Source organism: Chelonia mydas, chromosome 14 (assembly GCF_015237465.2).
Source record: "Chelonia mydas isolate rCheMyd1 chromosome 14, rCheMyd1.pri.v2, whole genome shotgun sequence".
NCBI classification, from domain to species: Eukaryota; Metazoa; Chordata; order Testudines; family Cheloniidae; genus Chelonia; species Chelonia mydas.
The window spans coordinates 32,067,229-32,092,960 of NC_051254.2; the positions used below are offsets into that span (position 1 = coordinate 32,067,229).

General features: G+C 44.1%; 2 protein-coding genes and 1 pseudogene across 3 annotated transcripts in view; 2 read left to right on the top strand and 1 right to left on the bottom strand.

The window, feature by feature from the left end:
- The window catches only part of LOC102945825 (zinc finger protein 436), a 1,196,575-nt gene that overhangs the window by 420,303 nt on the left and 750,540 nt on the right, over positions 1–25,732 (top strand). The window lies entirely within an intron of this gene.
- On the top strand, positions 12,756–13,724 carry LOC119567498 (olfactory receptor 14A16-like). Its single transcript, XM_037913633.2, has one exon. It carries the CDS (start codon positions 12,771–12,773, stop codon positions 13,722–13,724), a length of 954 nt encoding a protein of 317 aa, XP_037769561.1. The 5' UTR covers positions 12,756–12,770.
- LOC102932942 lies at positions 17,129–17,975 on the bottom strand (annotated as a pseudogene).

A 25,732-nucleotide genomic window follows, 5' to 3' on the forward strand; every position in this document is an offset into this window, starting at 1 on the left:
CCAGTTCCCTCAGTCTCTCCTCATAAGTCATGTGCCCCAGGCCACTAATCATTTTTGTTGCTCTCCACTGGACTCTCTCCAATTTGTCCACATCCGTTCTGTTGTGGGGATGTAAAAACAGTGTCATTCTTGCTATGGTGGAAAGACTGTTTTAAAGTAAGTGACATGAACACTGGTGTCTGGGGTCTTCTTGTCTTCTTGTCTGGGGTCATTTTGTTCTAGCCTTGATGTAAGTGGACAAGTGCCATCACGTGCACTGATCTGGTGTTCCATATGCCTTCCCGTGTAGATGTACTCACACCTAAGCTGAGAAAGGATCTCAGAAGTTGGCCTGTTAGTAGTATTAGAATATCATCTTTGTGCATGGTTGTGTATACTTCATATATGACAGACAAAAGCAGACTATGTGATTAGCTAGAGAGACAGACAGACAGGACCATTCCTTGTCCTAACCCACAACCTCATTTAGTGATAATGATAGATTTCTATTTGATTGTGAATTACATTAGCTAGCTAGCTAGTGTGGCAAAGTTTCTCCTCTACCTTGGTGGGTCTTGCGCTTATTGGCAGATTTGCTCGCCTTGGAGCTTCACGGCAGCCCTCAATTTGGCTGTTTTCGTGAACCCACAGTCCAGATCAACTCCTCCTGTGTCTGACCAGGAGTTGGGAGGTTTGGGGGGAACCCCGGGCTCGCCCTTGACTCTGGGTTCCAGCCCAGGGCCCTGTGGAATGCAGCTGTCTAGAGTGCCTCCTGGAACAGCTGTGCGACAGCTACAACTCCCTGGGCTACTTCCCTATGGCCTCCTCCCAACACCTTCTTTATCCTCACCTTAGGACCTTCCTCCTGGTGTCTGATAGTGCTTCTATTCCTCAGTCCTCCCACAGTCCACATTCTCACTCCTAGCACCTCTTGCTCCCAGCTCCTTACACATGCACCACAAACTGAAGTGAGCTCCTTTTTAAACCCAGGTGCCCTGATTAGCCTGCCTTAATTGATTCTAGGAGCTTCTTGATTAGAACACCTGCAGCCAATCAGCCTGTCTGTCTTAATTGTCTCCAGAAGGTTCCTGATTGTTCTGGAACCTTCCCTGTTACTTTACCCAGGGGAAAGGGACCTACTTAACCTGGGGCTAATATATCTGCCTTCTACTACTCTCCTGTAGTCATCTGGCCCGACCCTGTCACACTAGATAATGAATAATCCATGGAAATTATTGTGCAAATTATTGTGCTTCTTTTCCTGTTAATGATTGTCTATGTCCAGATCATGATTTTCTTATAAGTACTCCTTATTACACATTATTTAGCAAAGATTTTGTATGACTATATCTTACTCCATCGCTCATTTACAAACAGCTCATCCTAACGCACTTAGTGTTTGAACTTTGAGCTGTTTTGACCGGATACATTTTTAACATACTCTGGTTTGCTTGGAAGTATCACAGACGGGTTGGAAGAGACCTCAGGAGGCCATCTAGTCCAATCCCCTGCTCAAAGCAGGACCAACACCAACTAAATCATCCCAGACAAGACTTAGTCAGGCCTCAGGCCAATGCTCAGCTGATTTAAATTGGCATAGCTCTATTGAAGTCAATAGATCTCTGAGAATTTACACCAGCTGAGGATCTGCTCCAAACACTCATGATTATGAATTTAAAACTCATTCCCTTTGAATATTCTGTACAATGGTCCTGATTCCGCAGCCACTTCAGCACGTTCTTAACTTTAACCATATGAGTGGCCCCATTGAAGGTTTAAAGGTAAACTCATGTTTAAGTCCCTGTTGAATATGGGTTAGGGATATGGATAGGGCTTAAGGCTAACACCAAACCAGTGCCAGACTCTGACACTCTTTCCATTTCTCTCCTTTCCCAGTCAAATAAAGCCCTGCAATTGGTGCATTGGAATTACTCTCCCCATCTGGCTTCTTTCAAAAATTAGGATTGTGGGACTTGACGTGTCAATGACTTTCGGCACCACACCGATGAATGGAGTAGAGAGAGAGAGATCAACATTGACAAGGACTTGCACAGAGAAAGGATGCAGTGCCACTGTCCATGTCATCAGTGTTAGGGGTATTCTTATGTGAGGCTCCCACAGTCACTCCAGTTGAAGCTGTTCCAGTCTGGAAAAATAATTAAAGAGTTATTGGAGCAGCGGGTCTGGACACTGGGTCTCCCAGGTGAGTGCTTTGACCACCAGGCTACAGGGTAATTCTCATGTGCTCTCTTTCCCTCTCTGACCAATGATTCTTTAATGATTTAATCCAAAGTGGAACAGCTTGAACAGGAGAGGTTGAGGGAGCCCCACATTGGAATATCCCACAGCCCAGTGATTAGGACACTCACCCAAAAGGTGGCAGATCCCCCTTCAAATCCCGTCTCCTCCTCAAGCAGAGGGGGGACTTGAACGGGGGTTTCCCCATGGCCAGGTAAGTACCCTAACCACTGGGCTAAAAGTTAAACAGGAGGGCGTTCTCCTTCTCACACAAAACACCAGAGGTGCCTGACCCAAGGAGAGGGTTCCCAGTTATGCATCACAAATAGGGATAGGCGCCACCCAACAGTTCTACATAGGCAACTATCTCTGTGAGGGGGCGGAGCTTGGTACACCCACATCTAGTCATCATCTCCCAGTGGTCAGGTTAGGCACCTCCCCACCGCATGCTGGCAGTTGTGGATCCCATTTAGGTGTTTACCTCTCCCCATTCATTGAACAGGGAGCCTGGGCTCCGAACACAGGCTTTAGGAATCATGGGGATTTTCTAAGTGCCTAAATGTTAGGTGCTGCAATGCTCATCGTTAGAATACCTAAAGGCAAGATTTTTAAAGGTATTTAGGTGCCTGGTGGGATTTTCAAAAGCATTTAGGTACCTAAAATCAAAGGGTGTTTTGAAAGTCCTACTAGATGCTTAAATACCTTAAAAAAATCAGGCCCTAATTCCTTTTGTGAACCTAGCCCTGAGTGTCTGATAGCCCCGAAGAGGCTTTAACAATATCATCCCAGAAGACTGAAGACAGATCCAAAAACAATATTTTTGAGCCCTTCCTGACACTGAAGGGCTTTGTAAACTGCAGCCATATCCAGACATGGGTTCTACAAATGGCCCTGTCCCTTTAAAATGAGCCAGACACAGACCCCAGGACCAAAGACTCATGAGTTTGAGGTTTTAAAATATAAGGCTGCTCCCATCTCAGCTGAGATAGGGACCACCTCACCTCTAGATCATGCAGAACAATCTGGTCCCAGCAGGGTACACGAGAAAGGCTGATATTCATTGGATAGCTGACAGTCAGTGGTAGCTGGGTAGCTTTGAAAATGAGGCCTCTTTGAAAATGCCAGCTGAGGGCTTTGTCAAGTGGAAAATTATCTATTGTCAGATTTTACAAATGGCCCCTCTCTTCATCATTGGCCAAACAGAAACATCCATCCCTGAGCTTTGCAGTGTTCAACATCCAGCCTTGCCTTCATCACTGCCCAGGGGTGCACAGGGACCATTCCCCCGCTAGGCCTCTAGTGACTATGGTGGCATAAGCATCAAAGTTTGTGACTTGTGATGGCTTCATGATGGCCTTAAGAAATGGACTGGGGGTCTCTGTGCGGTTTCTAGAAGACGTGTCCCCAACACACAAACATCATCATCACTGGAAATAGATTTGCATCCTTGTGCTCCATTACTATAGAGAGGTCCAGAAGTATGCAGAAAGGAATCCTCTGTCCTATATAGCAAGGGTCCCTCCAGGGCAGGGTAGAAGCACACGTCCGGGGAGTCGGGAGCGAGGGAAGATCACAGAGCTGCCACCTGGGCTTCTATATGTACTACTGAAAAATGTCAGACTTCAGAACCTCAGGCTAATCATCTGGCCGCTTAGGGGTAGAGTGGTGCAAAGAAAATTAGGATACAAGGGGACAAGACAGAAATCTCTGTATATTAAGTCTGGGATATTCAAAGGGGTCTAAGGACATTAGTTGCCTAACTCCCATTGTGCAGTCAATGGGAGCTGGGCACGTAATTCCCTGAAGCCACTCTGAAAATCCCTGTCACAGCTCATGGACTGTAGTGAAAGTTCACTGGACGGTTCCAGATTCTGCAGCACCCGCAGCCCCTTGTGTCTGCTCTAATTGCACAGGATGCTGGAGAGTCGGTCACTGGTTCCTCCAGAGGGCCAAGCCCATTCCTGGGGTCTCTCCAGGGAAATCAGTGATTTTGCACCCAGGATACAATGGGTCCCTTCTGCTGAGCTGTTTTCTACTCTCTCCCCTGCTAATGCCTCCTGGGGATAATCACAGCTCTGTGCTCCTCACAGGGGTTTCCTAGGGGATTCCCCATTTAGTCTGATTGCTTTGGTTGCTTTCAGTAACTGAATCCCTGGGCTGATGTTATGTCCCTGGCACACCGTGCTGTGTGCACCGCGCTGCAGCAGAACCTGGGAATAGATTGTGCCCCAATAAGGCAACTTGAGAGAGCAGGACTGTCCCTCGCCTTCGGCCCCTGAACATTTGAGAGGAGCTGAGGTCTCAGTTCACACCCCATTTCCATGTGGATGCTACAAACATTGTCGAGCAGGATGGGACAGGCTGGCTCGGGAGATAAGAGATGAAGTTGCTGCTTTCACCTCTAAGTCACCTGTCCAAACCCAGCCCCACTGAGCAGGAGCCGAGGGCTAAATACGCAAAAGCATTTCGGTGCCAAAGTCCAAAATTTACATCCTCAAAAGCTCTGCTCAGCTGCTGCCTAACCCTGTAAGCACCTACATTTCCCTGGATAAAGTCCACTGTGGTCGCTATTGCAGAGGGATGCAGATGGTGGTGTATCAGTTGTAGAAACCCAAGGTTTGCTCCAGTAGGCTCTTTTGCAAATGATAGGGGTAATGTTTCTGAAGTTCAGGTGAAGCCCAGGCCTTAGAACTTGAGAAGATAGACACAAGGCTAGGATTATAAAGGGATTTAGGCACCTACCTATTTTAATAGGTGCCCAGTGGGATTTACAAGAGCACCTAAGCAGGTTAGGTGCCTAACTCCCATTGAACGTCCATGGGATTTAGCCACCTGGCTTACTTAGGAGCTTTGATTAATCTCCCTAGATGCCTGTCTCCATTGGTAGGTGCCTAAATGCCTTGGGCGGTGCAAGACGATATATTCCTGAGGTACAAGGCTGGGAGCTGGGGGGATCTGGCTGGTGCCTTTCTTTGTGTGATTCACGAGTGGCTCTGGGAGCATTCATGCAATCTAGCTGGGTGTGGGGCTTCACATGCTTCTGGACTGAGTGATAGCACCTGGAGGGGTTTGCTGTTAGTCGCTAGCAGAGCATAGTGAGAGACACACCAGGCTAGTGAATTGAGGAGCCACAGCCATCCCACAGTCCCAGGTTGCAGCCCGGGGAACACCGTCACACACTCCCACTCTACCTAGGCACACAGCATGATGGGAATGCTTTGCCCAAATGATGACTTTTGGCTGGTGTTGGATCACAAGACACTTTGTTACTGGGGCAGGGGTAATAAAGGGTTGTGTATCCTTCTTGTGTGAATCAAGGGCAGCAGAATTGTGCTTGACATGCCCTGACTGAGGAACTCACCCTCAAGTAAACTGCACTTGCTAAGCAGGGGACATGGGTGCCAAAGGCCAGTGGAGTTGTGGGTGCGAGGATGGCTGGCAGAGCAGAGCCGAGCCGAGGCCGATGCCGATGCCCAGACAGTGGAGAGAGCAAGGTGCCTTTCTTTCCGTCTACCAGGGTGGGCGGTGAACTCCACAGATGCACCTCTGAACTCTGGGTCTTCGCTGACCAAGGACAACAGCTGTGAGTGGGGTGCGGTGAAAGGAAGGGCACGTTACAGGAACTTTTGGTTGCTGGACTTAAGAATCTGAGGCAAAAGGACACTGCCCAACATACTCTGGGGTGGGTGTTTTGCTCATGGTTTATGTTATGAATCCTGCTTGCAGTGTTTTCCCAAGTGAATGGCAGCTTACTTTCCCCCTGTTTATTAAAAGTTTCTTTTCTACACTCGGACTCTGTGCTTGTGAGAGGGGAAGTGTTACCTCTAGAGGCGCCCAACGGGGGATGTTTAATTGTCCCAGGTTACTAGCTGGGGACTCAAGCCGGTGTTGTGTTGCATTGTTGTATAGGACCCCCTAGATATTGAACCCGGCCCTTGTTGCTGCTGACTCCAACTGGCAGAAGGGTTACACAGGTTTCTTAAAAGTGAAGGGGCAGGTTCTCAGTTGGTCTAAATCATTATAGCTGGGTAGGTGCGACCGCGCGGTGCTGCCGGCTGGGAGAGCAGCCTGAGGCAGAAGCCTCCAGCTCGCATGATATTCCAGGCAGGACTGAATCTCCATGAGATGAAACTTAAAGAAGAGAATGACCTGGAGTCTCTGGCTCCCATTCGGTGCTCTAACAGGAGGAGCGCCATGTCTGTCCAGGCGCCCCGATCGACCTCACCGAGGTCTGCCAGGAGCACCCAGGAGACGTACGCTGGCTATCAGTCCTATTGCACCATCTGCCGTGAAGGCAAGGAGCTGCTGCTGTGTAGCAATTCAGTACCGCGTCTGCCAGCAGCACCCAGGAGAGGTACGGTGAGCTGAGCAGGCTCCAGGCTTGCCGTGGTATGGCGTCTGCATGGGTAACCCAGGGAAAAAGGCGCGAAACGATTCTCTGCCCTTGCTTTCACAGAAGGAGGGACGGAGGGAAGGGGGGTCCTGACGACATGTACCCAGAATCACGTGCGACAACGTTTTTGCCCCATCAGGCATTGGGAGCTTAACCCAGAATTCCAATGGGCAGCAGAGACTGCGGGAACTGTGGGATAGCTACTCACAGTGCACTGCTCTGTAAGTCGACGCAAGCCACGGTACTGAGGACGCACTCCGCCGACTTAATGCGCTTAGTGGGGATATACGTGATCGACTGAATAAAATCAGTTTCTAAAAATTGACTTCTATAAAATCGACCTTATTTCGTAGTGTAGACACACCCTAAGAGAGTTAAGCATCTAACTCCCATTGTGCAGACAATGGGCATTGGGCCCCTGTTTCCATGAAACCACTCTGAAAATCCCTGTCATAGCTCACATCCTGGAGCAAGTGTCCACTGTATTGTTCCAGATTCTGCAGCACCCACACCCCCTTGCTTCTGCTCTAATTACACAGGATGCTGCAGTGTTGGTTACAGGTCCCCCCAGAGGGCCAAGCCCATTCCTGGGGCCTCTCCATGGAAATCAGCAATTAGTACCCAGGATATATGGTGCCCATTCTGTTGAGCTGTTTTCTATTCACTAGATATTACCTCACCCACCTTGTCTCTCTGTTCCCGGAAAAGCCATCTTTAGAGAGCAGGACAGTCCCTGGTCTTCGCTTCCAGCACTGGACATATGAAAGGAGAGGAGGTCTCAGTTCACACACCATGTCCACATGAATGCTATAGCCATCTCGGCGCAGGATGGGACATGCTGGCTTGGGAGATAACAGATGAAGCAGCTGCTTTCATGTCTAGGTCACCTATTCAATCCAGGCCCAGTGAGCAGTGCCCCAGTGTCCTCCCCTTCTGAGCGCTGTGAAAAATTGGTTTTGTGCCTCATCTCCTTGGACATGTCAAGAAAGCACCTACCAAACATCTCATCCATCCAAACTAGAACGCATTAATCCCCTGTGAGCAGCCTCAGCAGAGACCATGGACCAGCGCGGACTTGAAGAGATCATCTCAAAATGGGAGAGGGTAGATCGGGCTCCCAGTCCCCTTCACTACATGGTCTCTCCATGGAGATTGCGATAGCCATCAAAGGAGCCAATTGTTGCCAGTCAAAGTAAAGGTGGGTTCTGTAGGGATGGGCTTTAGCGTGGAACCAGAACCTCAGATCCTAAGCCCCCTCGCCTGAGCGTTGGGGAAGTGAGGATCCCAAGAAAGAGCCCAGTGTCTGAGCTGGGCCCATCTCAAATTAATTTGCAATTTCCTGATAGAAATAGTCTTCTTCTATCAGCCACACAACCCTCAGCTCTTACATAGCAGGGAAGGCCTGGTCCTGATCCCACTGCAGTCACTAGCAATGCTCCCACTGACTTCGGCAGTTCCAGGGGTTGATCATAGAGGTGCACGCCATGTGTTCATTAGAGCAAATTTCTCCAAGGAAATTTCTTCACTTCACAGGTTTTTGTTTCATTTTCCCCCATTCCATGGAGAGGTGGCCACATCAAGCAAAGGACATTTGTATGGATGGAAATGTAGGTGGGGAAGGAAATGAAGTGACCTAGTCCAGGGTTGCACAGTTAGGAACGGAGAGAGCTACAAACATGGGCTGGGGCTTCCAAGCTGACTTACCCCAGTTCAAACAGAGAGACATTAATGGCATCCCTGTGTGTTCCCACACTGGTCATTGGTGCGGATACGCTCCCCCCATGCAAGCCAGGAGTGATTCCACTGGACTCAGTGAGACTCATTCTTCTTGCCTTCAGCCTGGTGTAAATAAAGAGTAACTCTAGTTGAGTAAATGGAGCTGTTTCTCCTCTTACTCACCCAGTGAGTAACTCAACAGAGTTAGGCCATGTCGACACTATGGACCTTACAGCTTTTACCTTTACCACCGTGTCTACCCTTCGGATCTTTCTTCCCTTATCGCTTGGGTCGGACAAACTTTTGTCGGTCGGGGTGGTTTTTTCACATCCCGACCAACAAAATTGGTAGTGTAGACAAAACTTAAGGTGGGGGCTTTTGGTTAACTTATTGTTAGTTATGTTAATTGAAGGATGAATTCACAGCTGTCAATCTCAATGAGGTCTGTGATTGATCCAGTCATTAGTACCTCGCAGTTTAACAATACAAGGCAGCAGAAGGAAACTGGAAGTTATGGAGGGGCTTATAACTCCGGAAGCCCTTGGTCAAATGACAACAAATTTGGAACTCGAATGCTACCCAGGCCTGCCTGAGGCACCCAAATTTCAAAGCTATCCGAGTAACCATTCAGCTTCTAGTGCACTTCCAAAAACTGAGCTTTAAACCATACAAAATGGCGGGAATGGAAATACTCTAGTCCTCCTTCTGTATTGGCACAAGTGCACAATCAAACAAGCAGACTTTCTTAAATTCCATTCTCATTTTGGGTCCCCCAAGATTTAGTGGGGGCCATGCACTACCTTGGGTAAAATGAGACAGATTGAGACCATTTTGACCTGCATCACATCAATAGTTTGATCTCTAGCTTTGAGCAAAATAAACAAACCTAGAAACTTGTAACTGGGCTCATATCTCCACAACCCTTCGCTCAAATGACCCCACATTTAGGTCACTAATCCTACCCTGCACCCTCCTAAGGCACATTAAATTTCAAAAGAATCTGACTAAGCTTGTCTTCTGTTTTTTCCTTTTTTTTTTTTTTTTTTTTTTTTAAGAAAGGAGGACCTTTAAACAGAAGTCATGATGCAACCTTAACTAGACTGGCGTTGCTGTGATGGTAATAATATTCATCAGTTCATGTACTGGTTGGGTACCCATCTTGCAGGTTTCTATTAACCCTGCTACTGGAATATTCCAGGAGCATTGAGATGGGATTGTGATGTTCAGCAATGAGAATCTCAGAGACAGGAACAAACAAAAAACTCGACATCACGGCACAGATATTTAGCTCATGTAACCTGGCCGAGGTCCATAGCACTCTGCCAATTTACATTCGCTGCGGAACTGGTCTAATTGACTTCAGTGGGGCTGGGGCTGATTTACACAACAGCTGTTTGGGGATCTGGACCCTTTGAGTCCAAGGCAGCTAGAGGTGATTTACAAAAACAGGGGCACTGACGCATTCACTCCAGTGGAGCTACCCTGATTTGAACTTGCTGAGGATCGGAACCATAGATTCCAATAGGTCTCGGGCTGGTTTCTGCTCTCTGGCTCTTTGTATTTCATCAGTTTCTCTGACATGAATGTCTCGTGTAAATTATACATTTTTAAACAGTGCATCTGCAGCCAAAGGAGCCTTTTATTTTAATGTTGTCTGCCGGAAGGAAAACAATGTTACTACTGAGAAAGAAAGGAAGGAAGGAAGGAAAAGACCTGGGCTATTCATCCCAATAAAAGTTGAAGATCAGATGCAGAAAATCTCCACACCACTGTCCCCAATTCTGTCCCAAGTGGGAATGAATCGCTCTGTCACCCTTACAAGTTATACTTGTAATTCATCCCTGGACAAAGAGCTAGGAAAGAGGAGACTGGTTACGAATGTTTGTTTGACTCTTCTTTGGTTCAGTTTCACAGGCAAAGGATATGGGTTGGAAACTGAGTCATGGGCCAGATTCCCAGCTGGTGTAAATGGATGTAGCTCCCTGGAAGTCAATGAGTCAGATCCCCAAGTGGTGTAAATAGCCCACGCTACTCTGAAGTCAATGGAAGTGTATCAATTTACACCAGCTCAGGACCTGGTCCTTAGTTTTTAGTGTTTGTCTCTTAGTGAGGAACTTCAAGCAGCCAGGGCAGCCTGAGCTGTGGGTTCCTCTGGTGGCTGCATCCCAAGAGCTGCTGGTGCAATGCAGGAGAAAAACATCTCTGCTCCCCTAGAGGTGACTATGTGGAGTTAATGAAGGAACAGGCTATTCCAGGCCAACTGAGACTCTGGTGCCAAGAGGCTCTTAGCTATTGTAGATCCCATGTCTGTGCTACAAATGTATGTTTTATTTTGCCATCCTGTGGGGACCCCCTTTGTGATCCAGCCCTGCCTTGTTTTTAGCTAAAGGTCCTTCAAGAGATGCTGTCATCATGTGAGATGCAGGGCAGGTGCTGTTCCCCCTCTGGGGGGTTAGGGTCAACTAGGGCAGGTTGTCAGGATGGTTTGCTCCTGAGGTGAGAGCAGAGCTGGGCTCACAGCCCTGGAGATCAGATTCAGCTATTTAGCCCCAGAGCAGGGATATCTTGGGCTGTGACCTTGTTTGAAGCCGGCACAAACCAGGATCAGCTCGAGAGCTGGGACTGTCTTTCAGTCCCTGATCCCATTTAGTCCATCACCTTTCACCCAAGCGTGCCCTAGGAGGGAAGCAGGGAGCGCCCATCTGTGCTAGGAACTGCAGAGAGACCCCTGCAACTCAGGACATCCAGCGAAGGGATGCGACAACAGCTGGTGGATACTACAGTGATGGGGGCATGAGAGAGAGAGAGAGAACCGAACAATCCTGGCAGTGGGTGAATAGATAGATAGATAGATAATGACCAATGATTCCTAACACAGTCTGATCAAATGCATCGCAAATTGGAATAAAGACCGACAAAGTAAGTTTTCTATTTCAATTAAATATGTTAGAGTATTAATATATGGGGCAAATTTAATATCAGAAATATGAATTGCAATTAGAACTCTTTAAGACTTTTACTATCAAATTATGCAGATATATAGAGATGATCAGATTTTTTTTTCCACCAGAAAAAATTGACTTTTCATTGAGGTTGTGAGAACCAAACAGCTTCAGCCTAAAACTGTTGGAACCTGAAAATTTTTAGGCATAATCAAAAAAAGTTTTTATTTTCATGGATATCAGAGACTTTCCATGAAAATATATTCAACTGAAAATTGAATTTTCCTTTGAAATAAAGCAGAAATTGTCTGACTACTCCTACCTGGAAACTTAGCTTTTTGCCAGGGTGGGGAACATGAATATTGTCCAATAACACCATAATTTCCAACCCCATTCCCTCTATTGCAACCGTGCTTGTCTGTTTCAAAGGGGTAGCTGCAGGATGGTAAAACTGAGTAAGTAGCAAAGTGGGTAGCCCAGAGAATGTGTTTTAAACATACTAACCTCTCTAAACTAAAGCCCTGAGAGTCGAAGCTCCCAGACAAAGCCTGTCTCTCTTTATCCTACCCAAGGACGTGCAGGAGGTTGATGGAACAAGAACCCAGATCTCCACTTCTACCATCATAGCCTCTGTTCCTCACTGTTGCCTGCTAAACAAAAATACTGTCAACATGTGCACAGAACATGCACATAGGAAGACACAATCCATCCCCAAAAGAGTTCACATTCAAAGTACACAAGACAGACAAAGGGAAGGGGAGGAAAGAGAGGCAACAGTGACTGCTCCGTGGTCACAGAGTGACAGAGGCAAGACTAGAACCGAAGTCTCCTGACTCACACAGCACAGAAATAAAGTCACAGAGGGAAATCACACAACCTAGCAGTAACTGAGCAATGCGACCAGCCCACCATCACCCAGCAAAGGGAGTGCAGCTGGGATCTGGTGCCATAAATCAACGTGTAAGTAGGCATCAGGCAGTATGTGGGATGTTGGGGTGGAATCATCGCAGAAAAGCTGCCATGCGGGAAGCTGGGTGATTCTGTGCTGTATTTCTCAGTTAAGTGGGAATCAGACTGTGCTGGCATTTTAGTAGTTGAATTGGACAAGTTGTGAGCCTGCTGTCTGTAGCAATAGGGGCATAATTTTGGCTCAAATTGTTGGATTTGGGTTGTACTTTGTTCCATCTTTCATCCTGCATTTGATCAAGCCACATCTTGGGCCAGATCCTCAGATGGTGTAAACTGACCCAGCTCCAGTGACTTTAAGGGAGCGATGCCAATTTACACTCCTGTGATAACGCACCAGAGTAGTGCTCTGGTTGTGAGCGGTGAGGAGTCCTCACTACTCCAGTCAATGGAAGTGACAAGTGCTGTGCACCTTTGACATTCACACCATGAGATATCATGGAGAGGGGAATCAGTCATTCCCTCTCTCACTAGAACCCTGACCATTGCTCTTGTCCTTCCCTCCACAGCCATCACACGATGAACTAAGAAAGAAAATGTCCAACCAAACCACCGTAACCGAGTTCCTTCTCCTGGGATTCTCTGATGTTCGAGAGCTGCAGATTTTGCACTTCATGGTGTTTCTAGTGCTTTACCTGGCAGCCCTGACAGGGAATCTTCTCATCATCATAGCCATAGCTCTTGACCACCACCTTCACACCCCCATGTACTTCTTCCTGATGAGTTTGTCCATCCTAGACCTCGGCTCCATCTCTGTCACCATCCCCAAATCTATGGCCAATTCTCTTATGAACACCAGGTCCATTTCCTATGCTGGATGTGTCACCCAAGTCTTTTTCCTCATCTTCTTTGCTGGAGCCGACTTCGCCTTACTCACCATCATGGCGTACGATCGATACGTCGCCATCTGCAAACCACTAAACTATGAGACTATAATGAACAGGACAGCTTGTGTCCAAATGGCAGCCAGTGCCTGGATCAGTGTAATTCTCTATTCTTCATTGCATACCGGGAACACGTTTTTGATAACCTTCTGTGGAGGCAACATGGTGGATCAGTTCTTCTGTGAAATCCCCCAGCTACTCAAGCTCGCCTGCTCTAACTCGTACCTCAGTGAGGTTGGGGTTATTGAATTTGGTGTGTGTTTAACCCTAAGTTGCTTTGTTTTTATAATTGTGACATATGTTCAGATCTTCACCACGGTATTGAGAATCCCCTCTGAGCAGAGCCGACATAAAACCTTCTCCACATGTCTTCCTCACCTCATTGTAATTTCCATGTTTCTTTCCACTGTTGTCTTTGCTCACATGAAACCCATCTCCAGCTCTCCGTCAGCTCTGGATCTCGTGGCGGCTGTTCTCTATTCCGTGCTGCCGCCAGTGATGAATCCGATCATCTACAGCATAAGGAACAATGAAATCAAAGCTTCCCTGAGGAAACTGACTGGGTGGAGGTTATTCAACAAGAATAAAATGTCTGCGTTTCTCTGATGAACATGGTTTTATCTGTGTTTTTTTAGCAAATACAATCAGCTGATGACATTACTGTCCCCAGCAGAATATGGTGTGTGATTTTTTTATGCAAAATGCTGTATGTATAGTGGTAAATCCACACTAACTCCACTAAGTCAGTGGAGTTCTTCCAGGTTTACACCAGTATAAGTAAGATGAAAATCTATCTATCTATCTCATGCTTTTATACTGCCACCCCTCACCATGTTATCTGAGAACCTTCCGCATAAAATCAGTAGCCATGAGAAAGTACCCAGTGGACTTCATGGAGTCTCTGGTTCTTCTCCTTTTTGGGGGTCAAAACTTTGCTTGGGGTATGACGGCTTTTGGGTTTCTGTTTGCTGGTGTGACAGAGTGGGATATGACAGCATCAGATCATGAACTCTGTCTTCTGCTATCTGGGTAAATATTGACATGGTGACTGCAGAAGTCTGGGCTTGCTCAATAGCCGTCTATCGCTCTTTGTTCATGGCAGCTCTCCTCCTACCTGAGAAAGGTGCCTGTTACTTTGCTGAAGGACTATCACTCAGACAAATCAAGACTGAAGTCTGGGGCCTTTGACTTTTGTTGCCTTTCACCTACAGGCCCTGCTGCATGGAACAAGTCTTTTGCTGTATAGGGAGTCTGGAAGTGATGGGGGGGGAGAGGGGGAGCATGGCTGGTGGGTCTGGAAGTCTTAATTTTAGCACATGACAAAGAGACAGGGGACCTATTTAAGTGCAGAGTCCTACCCTGTGTCAGGTGCCAGCCATAATCCCATGTAAGAAGGACTTGCAGGACTTCGTTCTATCTAATCTAATCTATCTATCTATCGTAGGATTCCACACTGTACCCATCACCATGCTATCTGAGCACCTTCCACATAAAATCAGGAGCCATAGCAAAGCCCCTAGTAGACCCTGAGGAGCCAGAGACTCCATTCCTTTTTTTGTTCTTCCCCTCAGGGTAAAAAATATGATTGTGGTATCAGTGCAGTTGTTTGGTTCTTGCTTCTTTCTCAGATTTTTTAAATTTTATTTTAGGGGGTTTTTTGTTTTTTTTTTTACTGGTGGATTGATTTGTTTCTTTATGAGGTGGGAGTGCCTGGGGACAGGAGCGCTGGAAGCTCCCTAGAAGTGGGGGGGCCACCGACACCTGAACCAAGGCCCCACCCCCACATGGCCTCTTCCCCCGAGGCCCCACCCTCGTGCTGCCTCTTCCCCTCAAGGCCCTTCCCCACGCTTGCTCCTCTCTGCCCCCTCCCCACCATCGCTCACCCTTAAGGCCAGTAAACATAGCCCTCCCACTTTTAAAAGTGATGGGGCCATGGCCCCCTGCCCTCCCCCCATCTCCATTCTGGTTCCTCTGCCTGGGGAGATGCTGAGTGTTTGGGTAGACAGTGTTGTCAGTGTTTTCTCATTTATTGGGCGTGCCCATATGTCATCTCCTTGATGGGGTTTTCCGAGCAATGGGTGAAGTAAAATCTTGTATTGGCCCAATTTCTGTTGTTGGGAGAGACAAATTTCCAAGCTTACACAGAGCTCTTCTTTGGGTCTGGGAAAGGTGTTCAGAATGTCACAGCTAAATACAAGTTTGAGTGGTAGCCGTATTAGTCTGTATCAGCACGTTTTAAATTTGCATCCAGATTTGGGATAAAAACCAATTTCAAACTATTGGAATTTCCTCTACAATGAAAATTCCAACCAGCTCTAATTATGGCTGGGACTTGCAAAGATGCCAAAGAGACCTAGGTGCAAAAATTCTATTAAAACTCTCTCAGGTTCCTTTGGTAAATCCAGCCTACATCTTTACCTCCTTTGAAATCCCCAGCCTTAATAAGTAAAACACTTTCCAAAAGGTAGGGGGATACAAAGGTAAAAGTTAAAGTTTATTTACACTCTGATGATAAGACTGGTCTAGATACAAATATACAAAAATACAAATAAGTCAGGCATCAAGGGCAAGATATGTAAAGGTATTTAGAAACCTAGTGGGATTCTCAAAAGCATCTAGGCGTCTATCACCCATTAAAATGAACAGTTCCCATCAAGAGTTATGTTTTGAGAGCTATCAGTTAGCCAGTTTTTAATCAATTTACTATTGTTTTTGTGTAGTTTTATTTTTAAATAGTGTGATGTTACCCTGAATCAAACCTTTAGAAAAATGCAAGTCTACTACGTCAACACCATTGCCTTTAACAATCAGAAATGTCACAGTTAGATCAAGTTCATTTGATAAAAAACATTCTGTGAAAACATATTGATCACCATTAATTGAACTTCTCCCTTGTAATTCCTTTTTGTTGAAAAATGACCATTTTCAAAAATGAAAATTTTTGTAAAGAACTGTTGATTTAGTGAATTTTTTTTCTTTTTTTAATTAAATTTTTCATTTCAATTTTTGACAACATTTAAATGGAAAACTTTATAAAAAAACATTATTGAATTGTTTCTATTTACCAACATGTAGGACCCCCAAACTTAGAACCCTTAAAAAGGGAAATAAGTTTGATTTTTTGAAATTCTTCACTAATTAAAAAAAAAATCCACCATGGTTGTTCATCATTCTTTATTTCCTGCATGTTGTTCTTTAGTCTGCTGTTTAATAATTTTTCAGCTATTGAACCAGGGAACAGACACAATGTCGTGTGAGTTGGCCAACCAGTCATACATCACAGATAATGAAAACTCTGGAGTTGCTACAAATTTAAACTTAGGACAAACTTCTGAGTCACTAAGGTCTTGATCCTGCACACGCTTTATGCACAAGCTTTCTTTCCTAGTGTGAGTAGTCCCATTAGAGTCAACTGGACGACTCAAAATAATACAATTTAGCACTTGAGTAAGGATCTCAGGATGGGGGCCTAAATGTGAATTGCTAAAAGTAATGTCCACATAGGGCCCGATCGAAAGGCCATTTAATTCAGTTGCAAGATGTTCATTGATGCCAATGGGCTGTTGATGAGACCTCTCGAGAGATTTTAAGGGACAGATTTTCAAAAGTACTTGTAGCTACCACTGAATTCAATGGGATTTTGGTGCCTCATCTGCTGAAGTGCTTTTGAAAAGCCCACTAAAAAAATATCTGAGTCTTTAGACACCTAAATATCTTCGAAAATATGGCCCTTAGGAGCTCATGTCCAGTAGATTTTCAATAAAAATTAGGATCCTAGAAACCACATCTTTCATGGTGTTTAGGGGCCTATCTGAATCTTTAGGTACCTAAATTCCTTTGCAAATCTGGCCCTTAGGCACTTCTGAACATTTTACCCAAATACAAAAGTTGTAAATGTAAAACTGGAACCAGGATTAAAAGAACAACAACAAGGACGGTTACTACCAAAGGGAACATGAGCACAGGCTGAGAATGAGACCCAGTAACATCTAAGCCATTCAAAAACAACTTCATGTCCCACTGAATACCTTCCATAAAGCCTCCTTCACCTCTTTGTTTCTCAAACTGTCAATGAAGAGGTTTAACAGCGGAGTTACAATAGTATTCAAAGTGTTGACAGTCTTGTTCATGTCCAAGGCATTCTGTTTGGAAGGCCTGACATACAGGAAGATGGTGGAGCTGTACCATATAATCACAAGAGTGAGATGGGCAGAGCAAGTGGAAAAGGCCTTTTGCTGGCCTTGGGCTGATGGGGATTCTCAGTATGGTGGAGAGGGTGTAAATGTAGGAGACCAGAGTTATTGAACATAATCCCAGGATGACGATGATCGAGATGATAAAAGCTGCCATCTCAATCACATAGGTGTCTGTGCAGGAGAGAATGATTAAGGAATCTATGCTGTAGGAGAAACGAGTAATGACATTAGTGCCACAGAAGGACAACCTAACTATCAGAGATTCTGGGATAGGAATAGCCAGGAAACTACACACCCAGGAGCCAAGGGCCAGCTGAGCAGACAAGGTGCTGTTCATGATGGTGCTATAGTGCAATGGGTAGCAAATAGCCAGATAGCAGTCATAAGCCATGGCAGACAAGAGGAAATATTCTGTGCAGCCCAGGGAGAAAATGAAGTACATCTGCAGGATGCAGCTACTAAAGGGGATGGTTCTGCTTTTCCCCAGGAAAATCGCAATGGTCTTGGGGACACAGGCTGTGGTGTATCATATCTCCAGCAAGGAGAGGTTGCAAAGGAAGAAGTACATGGTGGTGCGGAGTTGATGGCTGGCCCTCACTAGGACTATGATGGCAACATTTCCTGCAACTGTCAGGACATACATCATGGTAAACACCACAAAAAGAGAGATCTGCAATATTGACTACGGGGGAAGCCCAGAAGGATAAATTCCTGTATCCTGGAGCGATTTTCCTTCTCTATTCCAGTCACAGGCTCCATCTGTCAAGATACAAGAGATCATAATTCAGGAGAAGCTTTGTTACATGGATTGTTAGACATCACAGGTACAATTTTCAAGGGTGCCTGTCAAGGTTCCTTCCTGACTCTGAACTTCAGGATACAGATGTGGGGACCTGCATGAAAGACCCCCCTAAGCTTATTCTTACCAGCTTAGGTTAAAAAATTCCCCAAGGTACAAACTTTGCCTTGTCCTTGAACCGTATGCTGCCACCACCAAGAGTGTTACACAAAGAACAGGGAAAGAGCCCACTTGGAGACGTCTTCCCCCAAAGTATCCCACCAAGCCCTACACCCCCTTTCCTGGGAAAGGCTTGATCAAAATCCTCACCAATTTGTACATGTGAACACAGACCCAAACCCTTGGATCTTAAGAACAAAGAAAAAGCAATCAGGTTCTTAAAAGAAGAATTTTAATGAAAGAAAAGGTAAAAGAATCACCTCTGTAAAATCAGGATGGTACATACCTTACAGGGTAATCAGATTCAAAACATAGAGCATCCCTCCAGGCAAAACCTTAAGTTACAAAAAGACACAAAAACAGGAATATACAGTCCATTCAGCACAGCCTATTTTACCAGCCATTAAACAAAAGGAAATCTAACGCATTTCTAGCTAGATTACTGACTAACTTTTTACAGGAGTTCTGAGCTGCATTCCTGATCTGTTCCCAGCAAAAGCATCACACAGACAGACAGACAGACTCTTTGTTCCTCCCCCTCCAGCTTTGAAAGTATCTTGTCTCCTCATTGGTCATTTTGGTCAGGTGCCAGTGAGGTTATCTTAACTTCTTAGCCCTTTACAGGTGAAAGGGTTTTGCCTCTGTCCAAGAGGGATTTTATAGCACTGTATACAGAAAGGTGGTTACCCTTCCCTTTATATTTATGAGAGTGCCTAAATGATATAGAAGCCTAAATCCCATTACAAAATCATGTAAGTTGCTTAGGAGCCTAAGAGCTAGAGTTTCAAAAGTGTTTAGATGTCAACGGTGCTGACTGACAAAAATGCTTAAGCAGGTTAGGCACCTAATCTGGTTAGGTGTTTTTGAAAATCCCACTAAGCATCTATCTGAAGCTTTAGACATCTTCATACTTTTGAAAATCTGGCTCTGAAAGATTAAAGCTCTTTTGAAAATTGGATGTAGGCTCTCAAGTCACCCAGGGCCAGATTTTAAATGGTATTTAGGCATGTAGTGGGATTTTCAAAAACACCAAGGCACCTAAACTCATTGATTTCATTGATTCATAGATTCCAAAGCCAGAAGGGACCATTGTGATCATCTAGTCTGACCTTCTGTATAACACAGGACATAGGCCTTCTCCAAAATAATTTGTAGAGCAGATCTTTTAGAAAAACATCCAATCTTGATTGAAAAATTCTCAGTGATGGAGGATCCACCATGACCGTTAGTAAATTGCTCCAAAAGTTAATTACTCTCACTGTACGCCTTATTTCCAGTCTGATTTTGCCTAGCTTAAACTTCCAGCCATTGTATGGTGTTATCCCTTTCTATGCTAGACTGAAGAGATCATGAAGGAATTTATAGACTGTGGTTAATTCACCCATTAACCTTCTTTTTGTTAAGCTAAATAGATTGAGCTCCTTGAGTCTATCACTATAAGGCGTGCTTCCTAAACTTTTAATCATTCTCATGGCTCTTCTCTGAACCCTCTCCAATTGATCAACATCCTTTTTGAATTGTTGACACGAGAACTGGACATAGTCTTTTTCTTGTTTATGCATCCAAGAATTGCATTAGTCCTTTTGGCACAGCATCACACTGGGAGCTCATGTTCAGCTGATTATCCACCATGACCGCCAAATCTTTTTCAGAATCACTGTTTCCCACAATAGAGTTCCCCATCCTGCAAGTATGTCCTACATGCTTTGTTCCTAGATGTAGACATTCACATTTAGCCATAGTAAAATCATATTGTTTGCTTGCGCCCAGCTTACTAAGTGATCCATATCGCTCTGTAACCCTGTCCTCTTCATTATTAACTACTTCCTCATTTTTGTGTCATTTGCAAACTTTATCAGTGATGAGTTTATGTCATCTTCCATGTCATTAAAAAATGTTTAATAGCGTTAGGATATGAACAGAACCCTCTTGGACCCCACTGGAAACATACCTGTTCCATGACAATTCCCTTTTACAATTACATTTTGAGGCCTAACAGTTAGCCAGCTTTTAGTCCATGTATTGTGTGCCAAGTTATTTTTGTATCCTTCTAGTTGTTTAGTCAAAACGTCAGGCAGTACCAAGTCAAATGCCATAGAGAAGTCTATTATATCAACACTATTGCCTTTATCAATCACAATCATAATGTCATCAAAAATGATACCAAGTTAGTTTGACAGGATCTATTTACCATAAACCCATGTTAAATGACATTAATTATATTACTTTATTTCTTTATTAATTGAGTCCCTTATCAGTGTAACGATGCTGGTTCTGGCGGGACCCAACGGAGAGTGCCCATTCAGGACAAATTGCTTCAAGCAGGGCAGTTACAGCTCAAGGCTGGGGTTTCTGTGCACACCAAGGCAAACCAAACCAGACAGACAGAGAAAACTTTGCTTTTACCCCACTGGCTAACCACAAGTCACACAAGCAATTCCCTTAGACACCCCAGTTTCCCAGTATCACCACCAGTGCCACACGTTATGAGGACAAATGGTGATGAAAACCAATACCCCAGTAAAAGAAAAAAGGTTCTCTCGATCCCAAAGGACCAAGCCCCAGACCCAGGTCAATATACAAATCAGATCTGACCCACAAATCACACTGTTGCCAATCCTTTAGAATCTAAAATCTAAAGGTTTATTCATAAAAAGAAAAGATATAGATGAGAGCTAGAATTGGTTCAATGGAATCAATGACATACAGTGATGGAAAAGTTCTTGGTTCAGGCTTGCAGCAGTGAGAGAATAAACTGCAGGTTCAAATCAAGTCTCTGGAGGACATCCACAGCTGGGAGGGGTCTTTCAGTCCTTGGTTCAGAGCTTCAGTGTAGCAAAGTCCCTCCAGAGGTAAGAAGCAGGACTGAAGACAAGATGGAGGAGCTGCAGCAGCTTTTTATAGTCTCTTGCCATGTAGTCTTTCTTTCTTTGTGCCAAGACAAGCTGTCCAACGCCTGGCCTGGAAACACCTCAGAGTTCTGTCCATAGGCAGGTCCCTGCACACCTTGCTGAGTCCCAAGGCGTGTCTGCCTTCTCTCAATGGGTCAATTGTATAGCGGATGGTCCTTAATGGGCCATCAAGCAGGCTAGGCAGAGCTGACACCAACTTGTCTGGGGTGTCACGGAGAAGCGTAGCATAAGTTTGAAATACAGACAGTACAGAGCCAATATTCATAACTTTAACTACAAAAATAATACACACAAATAGACAGCACAATCAGACCCAGCAAACCATAACCTTGTCTTTGACACCTTATTTGACTCCCTTTATACAAGATTTGGTGCCACTACAGGACTTTGGTTGCAACAATGATCTATATGGTCCCAGCTTATGTCAATAACCTCACAATCAGCCACTCCATTCTCTTGCCTGATAGGCCTATCAGGCTGACAGGCCTATAATTACCTTGGTCCTCCCACTTACCCTTTTTCAATATTGGCACAGCATTAGCTTTCTTGCAGCGTTTCAACAGTAAAGGCCCTGTGAGCTCCTCAGCTAGCATTTTTAAAACTCCTGGATGCAGGTTATCTGGATCTGCTGATTTTAAAATGTCTAACCTTAGTAGCTTCTGTTTAACATCCTCCTGAGGTACTAGTGGATTTGAGTGGGTTTTAGCCACCTAGATGCTTTTGAAAATCCCACTAGGTGCCTAAATACCTTTAAAAATCTGGCCCTTAGCTGCTGTTGAAAATTTTACCCCACCCCACACAGTGACCAAATTCATTTGGTCCACAGATTTTCTAACATCTGGAGAAACAAATGATACTTTGTATTGAATTCTGTTCTTCTCAGTCCTCCTGATGAGAAACAATCTCATCATCCATGGGAGTGGACGCTTCCTTCTGTATGCAAATAGCAGCAATAGGGAAATCCAGGACTCAGAGGGTAAAAACCAACACACCAAATCAGTTTTCCATCTCTACCCCAGTCTTGAATTCTGTAGGTCACAAGAGATGCTCATGGAGTTAAACAGTTAAAATGCATTATTGGATGTTCCTTGAATGTTCAAGTCAGAATCCTAGTGCCTGAATAATTATTACCACCTCCCCTATCTCCCTAAGCCTCAATCAGCTACGACTTACAACTAGAGTTTGTCAAGAAACAGGGCAAGGGAAGGGAAGGGGATCATGATCATTTCATTATTTTTCCCATTGACATTTGAAATGTTGATGGCACTTTTGATCTACTAATTGTTCATTCAATCTTCAGCCAGTGCTATTCCTTGTCAAAAGTCCCTCCATGCTGTTAGCTGGGATTTTCAAAGGGGCCTAAGAGAGTTTGGTACCCAATACCCATTGAACTCCATTAGGTTATGGACACACGGCATGTAGAATTTCCCTTGATTCTGGATGTCCATATTTAAGGGATGATCTTGACTTGCACTCTGGAGAATCACTGATATGCAAATCCCATTTTAACAGATCTACGGAATTTAGCATGAAGAAGAATAGGAAGAAAAATATCCCAGTTATCTGAAAATTTCCTTTCTTCTAATATTAAGGTAAATGGGTCGGTCTTGTCCTCTGCTATTTTCTCCTTCATGAATCTCTGCTGTGCTCTGCGGCAGGCAGGACTTGTCTTTGTTCCTCAAAGGCTCTACGATGAACATTTTACATTGGTATATTCCAAGGCAGAGAATCATAATCTCTAGTTCCAGCACAACATTGCCAAACTTGAACTCCTAATCTTTTCTCCTAGATCCTCCCTCATTTTCCATTCTCCAGTTCATTTCAGAACTCAGCTACCCTTCCCAATACACACCTTTGGAACACTGGGGTTATTTATGTGTCTTCTTCTGAGTCCAGGACCATGATTTTTGTCTTTGGTGAAGATTTTCAGAGGCAAAGAGGGCAATTCTGTGGCCCAACTACCATTGAAAATCCTTTGATAATCTCCCCCTTTGTATCGAACATTAAAACTGATTTTACATTTTGCCCAGGATCAAATTCTAACAACCAAGCAACAGACGTCATGACTAGGCTTGGAAGGATTAGATTTGTATTGGTGAATGTTGGTAAATGTCGATTTCACCACACACACACACACACAAACTGATGAAAATGTATTTCCATCGATAAAACTCAAAATTTACAGATAGGCAAAGTAAGAAAAATACTGCGGGAGAACTTATTAGAGTCAAAATCCAGTGATTTAGACTTTTGAATTCGGCTTACAAATGGATTAGTGAATGAACAGTAAAAACAGGTATGATCTGTTGAATTAAGGATATTTACTTTCTATAGTTTAACACGTGATGTTGACAATTTGTGTTTTAATGGTTTATAGACCTTTCACTTTTTGAATCTCAGTGTTAACTATCATTTGTCTGACAGTCTCCCACGCCCCACCCCCATAATTTTGTACAACTATGAACACTGAAATAAATAAAAAGTGGAGAAAATGCTTAAAAATAAACATTGACAGTACCCATCAAAATTATAAATAATAAAAATAAAATGCTGCCAAGCCTATCCATGACATATTAACATACAAGTGAGAACAGGACAAGAATTTCATACAGAATTATGTACCAGACAGTGCTTAATTGACAATGCTCATTAAGTATAATCCCTAGCTTTTGTGCAATTCTTTTCATCAGTAGATCTCAACGCATTTTACAACCGGAGTCAGGGTCATTGTTCCCATTTTTGCAAAAGAAGAAATTATAAACCAAAATAAATGTACCTGATTTTGCGGTGCCGGACCTTAGAGGTACATTCCATGCTCAGCTGAGACAGAAATAAGACTTTGCCCTGAAGGATAAACGATTGATTGTCACTGTGCAATGGGATTTTCAAAGGAGTTCAAAGAAATTAAAAATTCAAATCTCATTGTGATTCAGTGGAATGTAAATGCCTGATTCCCACAGACTCTTATCCTCCTTATGCTAATCTGAGCTAGTCTGGCAAAGATAATAATACTTGTATTTATAAACCTCTTTACATCTTCAAATCACTATCCAGTCATAAGCTATTTTATTCTACAACAGGTTGAAAAGAACTCCCTTTGTAGCCATAACTTCAGTGATGTTTGGAATGGACCCAATGCTCCTCTTTAGTAAATAATTAATCATTATCAATCCTCTGCCATATGAGGAGAAATTAGGGCAGAGGGGTAAAGGATCTTGCTTATGGATGCATCGGAAGTCAGGGGAAAAGCCCGGAACAGAGACCAGGATCTCCTGCCTTCTAATACCCTAAACTTCATAGTTACAGAGGGCCTGATCCAATGACAGAGGAAGTCAAAGTTATTCTATTCATTCACTCTAGTAGATTTGGGAAGAAATTCATGGTGCTTTTTCACCTGTAGATTTCAAACCATTTTACCAAGGTGGGTGAGTGGTATTATTTCATTTATTTACAGATGGGGAAACTGAGGCACAGACAGTTACTCTGACTTTCACACAGTAAATGAGTGACAGAGCTGGGACAAACTCCAACTCCTTATTTCCCATCTACCAGACCAGGCTACAGCTGAGATTTCAAAAGCTGCCTAAGGGATTATGGGACAAATTCTTAAAGGCTTTTAGGTGCGTTCTGGGATTTTTCAAAGCAGCTAGGTGTCTAATACCCATTGCAATCAAGGATTTTTAGGTGACTAGATGCTTCTAAAAATCTCATTAGGTGCCTAAAAACCTTTAAAAATCTGGTTCTTAAACAAACAAATGCCCGTGAAAATGAATGAGGAGCGGGCATCCATGTGGCATTTGTGGCTATGAAAACCTAAGTCTACCTCTAAGAGAAATATCCAATCCATTTTTACATTCTTATCTATGCGACTCAATAAATTACAGCAGCAGCAAGTTCCACAGATCTATCATATAGTTATTTTCTCTTGTGCATTCAAGAGTTGAAAAAGATGAGTGAAATTTAGAAAGTGAGAAAGTAAGTGAGAGAGAAGGAAGTATGTTACAGATGAACCAATTACTCACTGGGAAACCTATTCCTTCCAACCAGATATGGCCCAGTAGGTCACATTACCAAGTATACAAAAAATATGTCTTAATACAAGTGGTTTAAAGTATATTTCTGGGATCCTCTCTCTCTCTCTCTCTCTCTCTCTCTCTCTCTCTCTAGTGGGCCTAACTTATTAGCTTTTGCTGACAGAACTAGCCGGAACAGACCCCCTTCACACATTATTGGATTCTGAGAAAAAAAATGCATTGCGAACCATATTTTTTCCTCCAGCTATAAATCAAACATTTAAAGGTTTCATACACAAAATCTTCCTACTTATTGCATAAATTTCTATATTGATTAGAATCTCATTGCATTACCATTTTGTCATCACCATGCTGTCTTTTTCCCTTACCTGCTTCGTTTATGTATGGCAACTCAACAGGTCCAAGAAATAAGACTAATTTATATTCCTCAGGAGTACTCTTGGGATTTGGTCTCAACAGAATTTCACTGTCTTCTCAAGAATGTGCCAACCCCCTGGCTTAGTAAGGACGGTGT

Coding starts and splice junctions, on each gene's coding strand:
- LOC119567498 (XM_037913633.2), top strand. CDS start 12,771: ATGTCCAACCAAACCACCGTAACCGAGTTCCTTCTCCTGGGATTCTCT.